This window comes from Vigna umbellata, chromosome 6 (assembly GCF_029865625.1).
Source record: "Vigna umbellata cultivar VRB3 chromosome 6, Vumbellata_1.0, whole genome shotgun sequence".
In the NCBI taxonomy this organism is placed as follows: Eukaryota; Viridiplantae; Streptophyta; class Magnoliopsida; order Fabales; family Fabaceae; genus Vigna; species Vigna umbellata.
Genome location: NC_142170.1, coordinates 2,601,533 through 2,606,590, shown reverse-complemented (window position 1 = coordinate 2,606,590; position 5,058 = coordinate 2,601,533). Strand labels below are relative to the sequence as shown.

The window sequence follows — 5,058 nt, the reverse complement described above, 5'->3', positions numbered from 1 at the left end:
CATTCTCTTGTCTTATTTGTGTTCTTTTTCCTTTTCTTCCATGAATGAAACGAAACTTTAGGGTTCCTTCTAATTTGTCCCCAAAATTCTTTGGGTCAGAAAATTTTCACCTTCGTTGTCCAAGCTCAAATCCCTTCCCATTTCCAGCTCTCCACCAAAAGCTTTCTCATAAATAGAGTTTAGAGAGACCCTTCTTCAACCATGTCGAAAACGAAGTCAAGTAAAAAAGACTTGAACTCCTACACCATCAAAGGTACCAACAAGATCGTAAGAGGTAATTGCTAGAAATTTTTTCTCTTTTTGGGTAACTAGTTGTTTAAATTGCAACAAGATTGTTACTTTTGTAATGGGGACAATGAGAGAATGGTTTGAATTCATGTGGGTGATACGATGATGAGTGAAAAATGTTCCTTTTGTAGTTGGGGACCATGTGACGATGCGCCCTCCTGATACGAACAAGGCACCATACGTGGCTCGTGTTGAGAAAATTGAACCTTGTCGTAAGAACGATGTGAAGGTGCATGTTAGGTGGTACTATAGGCCTGAAGATTCCATTGAGGGACGTAGGAGATTCCATGGGGTGAAAGAGTTATTTTTGTCTGACCATTATGATGTTCAAAGTGCTCATGCCATTGAAGGGAAGTGCGTTGTGCACTCTTTCAAGAACTATACCAAGCTTCAGGATGTAGCTGCTGAGGATTATTATTATAGGTTTGAGTACGAGGCTGCTACTGGAACTTTCACACCTGATCGTGTAGTTGTGTGAGTGCCCCTTTTGTTTTCAATAAAATCATGTTCTTGTCTGTGTTTTAAGTGTTTGAAATTTTGGATTTCATTTTGTTGATTTTCTTGCGTTTTTGAAGGTACTGCAAGTGCGAGATGCCTTATAACCCAGATGTACTTATGGTGCAGTGTGAGGAATGCAAGAATTGGTAACATTAGTTTTTTTTATTTCTTGAATTACTTTTATTACATTTATGAGTGAATTAATTTTGAGGGGCTTTAATTTTTTATTTAGACGTGGTTTTTTTTATGAATTAATTTAGATATTTTATCTTAGATCCTAAAGGTTATTCGCCCTAAACAAAAGGAAGATTGACAAACACCACAAATTTTTTTGAAGAAGTTATAGAACAATGTTTTCTTAAGTTATATTGACAGGTTTGTTGTTTTTCAAACTTTTCATTTGCTGATGAACAAGGTTTGCATGTTGCTCTTGATAAGGTTTTGCTTCTTCAATCCAAGAAAAAGGGTTGAGAAACATGTAATCAAATAAATGACAAAAGGATTTTATAGTCTAAAGTTTTGATGTCTATACAGTAGTCATTTTTCAACAAAATTACAAATTATGTTTGGTGTCTTTTAATAATGTATCAACCTGTTCGATTGATGCAATGTTTGATTTCTTTTGCTTCGATTTTATAGTGTTATATAATATCTTGTTTATATCTACTTGTGATCTTATGAATTTCGTGAGAGAAATATTTTTCAACTTTGGTAGTATTTTAGGTACCATCCTGCTTGTGTGGACATGACTGCTGAAGATGCAGAAAAGTTGGAGCAATATGTTTGCTCAGAATGTTCATTTGTTGATGAAATGAAGAAATCTCAAGCTAAAGTTGCTCTATCACCAAAAACTGATAGCGAGGTGATGCTACTTATTTATAATCTTCAATTATTTAATACAGATGCACTTTTACTTATGTTCCTTTTCAGTTTCTTTATTTATGCAAGAGAAAGAACCCTAGAAAATTCAATCTTTTTTGTATGTAGTAGAAAGTGGAACTAAATTTTTCTTTCGTTGAATTTTTTGCCTATGGTTATTCAAGCATTTTTTTTTTTACATGAGTTTGCTTCAAAATGTGATTAGTTAAAAGAATGTTGTCAGATGATTAAAAATTAAATAATTAATATTTCACATAACTTAATAATGTATTTGAATATTTTATTAGCTGAAATTATTGATTGAGGTATAAATTTTATTTATTCTTAGGAGATCTTAATTTTATGCTTGTACTTAAGCATATTCACTTTGTTTTGGTGTTTCTTTGACTAAGTTAGTATGTCTGCTTTATTTTTATTTTCATCTTTTACTTTTCTTGCATGCTCGTCCTCAACAGTTCAGATATATATATAAGTTTTGACCAAATTATTCTTTTCTATTTATTTCATTGACTCTATGAGTGAACTAGATTCCTTCATTTTGGGAGTGTGGAGAGGGAAATTTTGTCATTATTTTTTCTTCTTATTGTCAGGCTAAATCAGTGAAGCAAAATTCACGATATATAAATCTACCTTTTTTGTTTTTCCATAAATGCTAATTAATAAGTAAATATGACATTTTAACAATGGTTAATTAGTTAAGAATAATTTGTTTATAGTATCATAGCATTGAGAGTGACCCTTTTGAAAAAAAAATGTAAGCTCAAATTTACATTATAATTTTTAATGTTTTTTATACTTTAACAAAACAAATACCATGTATATAGAAACTTATTATATCTTTTTTTATTTGTCTATGTATAATAAAAGTATAATATAGTCACTTGATGTCTTTCTTTTCTAGTTAAAATAATTCATTTTGACGTGCCAAATTCTTTAATCATTGATGCATTTTGTTGCATATAGCACCATTAATTTTGTTTGCAAAATATTGTATGATAATTTTCATATTCAAGTTGAGAAATAGTAATATTGTTGTTTGAAAACATGGAGATATTTACTTAAAAGCAAAAATCATTATGAATATTCTAAAATTATGCTTTTTAAAAGATGATTATACCATAAATTTAAAAATTTTATACTGTGAGTGTATAATATATTCAACCTAGTGTTATGTTTCACATTTATTCTTTCTATAATGATGTTATGTTAATAAATATGCAGATTATTGAGCCCAAGCGACAAAGAATATAATCAGTACGCTGAATTAACTCATTGGAAATTAATTTCATTGGTTATTTGGTTGCTAGTGTATGTTTGCATATTGTACAAGTTCTATAAGAGGCTATATAAACATTGTATGTCTTTGATTCAGACTTTGGCAATTTTTAATGTTTGAGATAAATGCAACTCATGAATAGTAGACTAAAAAGAAACTATCAATTCTCTAAAATTTGGATCTCTACTTTCTTATACTCATAAACTATTGTGCATTGTGTTATTGTGAATTGTGTTATTATAATCAATATTTTTAAAACTCATATTAATGGTTGAATTAGTCAAAGTATTCAATTAGTCAATATTTTGAATTAGTGAGTCACTAGTCATCACATGAGTTTATATAATTAAAATAATTAAATGCATATGTGTGTGTTGTGACATATAAATGATATAACTCTGTGATTTCAAATATATATGAGGACACACTCATTAATGAGGTTCGGAACAAGGATGGTATAATGGTCATTATGACATCCTTAATGTTGACGATCAGGATTTTTTTGTGGTGATTCATGAGGGTCACATGGGTAATGACCTTGAAAGGATTCGTGGATATTGCGAATAAAATTGGCGATGGATAGTTGGTATTTGTGAATATTTACTACTCACGGATTACAGATAGCAGGTATTTTAATATCCACTTATAAATGGATTGAGTGTGGATATTATACTATTTGTACCCACAGATATCTGCTACGTAAAAAAAATAAAAATAAAAATATAGTTTATATTTTATCAAGTTAAATTTAATTAAAACTAACATTAATTTATACTTTATAAGGTTATATTTCATTAAAATTAATTTTATTATATTTAATTTAATTTATATTATATTTTATATATTTTTTGTAATTTTATTTTAATAATTTATAAAAATATATTTTTTTAAATATTTGTGGGTATATGCGGGTTTTAAAATACATGCGAATACTTTTGAAGCAGGTATATGTGCAGGTAGCGGGTCGGGTAGGGATGGACTTTTTTTTGTCGGATTGGGTTGCGGGTAGACAATATCCGTGTCCGACCCGACTGTTGTCATCCTAATATTGTCTAGCTCAACTAAGATTTCACATTTTTTTTTCACGGAATATTCAAAAAACTAATTATTATTTTTTATTATCATAAAAAAAATGAATGCATATGCACATAACACATGTTTCACTAGTACAGTAATAGAAATAGACACCGGTTAATTTTGTTTAAAGGCATCCGTTCTACAACCGAGGCATATACGAGCGAGGTAAAACAAGACAGGCTTTATGCCTCGGGTGATGAACCGAGATAAAACGAGACAGATTATGTCTCGGTTATTAGATAACCGAGGCAGTAGCGTGTTTTTTTTTTTCAGATTTAGGACTCGATTCATAGTGCTCTTCAGATCCAAAATCCATTGCGGTTGGTTATGTGGTGTAGTGGAAGCCATGTGCAAACCTTCAAGATTACCCAATATGCAACCAGAAAATCTCAACCCGAGATATTGGAAACTTGGAACCTGAAACATTTATGCAACCAGAAAATTCCAACCCGAAATTACCCAAGATTTCCCAATTTCAGAAACCCAATTTCATAGAACCCCAATGCAGAAAGTAATAAAAATGGGGATGAGGATCTGGTGGTGATGATCCTGGTGATGGTGACGATCCTGGTGGTGGTGATCCATGGCGGCCAACACTCCTCCTACTCGCAAAACGCACCTCCAACGCGTCCTTCCCCTTCGTTGGCTCCTAGTGGTGGTGATGATCCTAGTGGTGACGATTCTTCCCCTTCGTTTGCTCCTCCAACGCGTCCTTCCTACCAAAAGATCTCCAAACCCATCATTAAAAAACCCACCTTTGATCATCCTCACCCTCAGCCACCGCCACCGTCACAGCCCCAGCCACCGCCACAACCCCAACCCCCACCCTAGCCACAAGCCCAACCTCATAACCCTCACAGCCCTCAGCCTCAACCCTCAGCCCTCAGCCTCCAAACCCAAACCCTCATAGCCCCCAGCCCCCAGCCCCAACCACCGTCACAGCCACCGCCACTGTTCTGGTCCAACCCCTTGCTCTCGCTCAACCGCCGCGGCGACGACGAATGGCTCACCACTCTCGCTCAACCCGCGTCCTCAAAGGA

General features: G+C 33.3%; 1 protein-coding gene across 1 annotated transcript; it reads left to right on the top strand.

Moving 5' to 3' along the window:
* The first annotated feature begins 108 nt into the window (after window positions 1-108).
* On the top strand, window positions 109-4,849 carry LOC148196573 (chromatin remodeling protein EBS-like). Its single transcript, XM_088092890.1, has 5 exons — window positions 109-274; window positions 420-762; window positions 864-932; window positions 1,510-1,648; window positions 4,514-4,849. Exons 1-5 carry the CDS (start codon window positions 202-204, stop codon window positions 4,847-4,849), a joined length of 960 nt encoding a protein of 319 aa, XP_087949016.1. The 5' UTR covers window positions 109-201.
* Window positions 4,850-5,058: the final 209 nt, after the last annotated feature.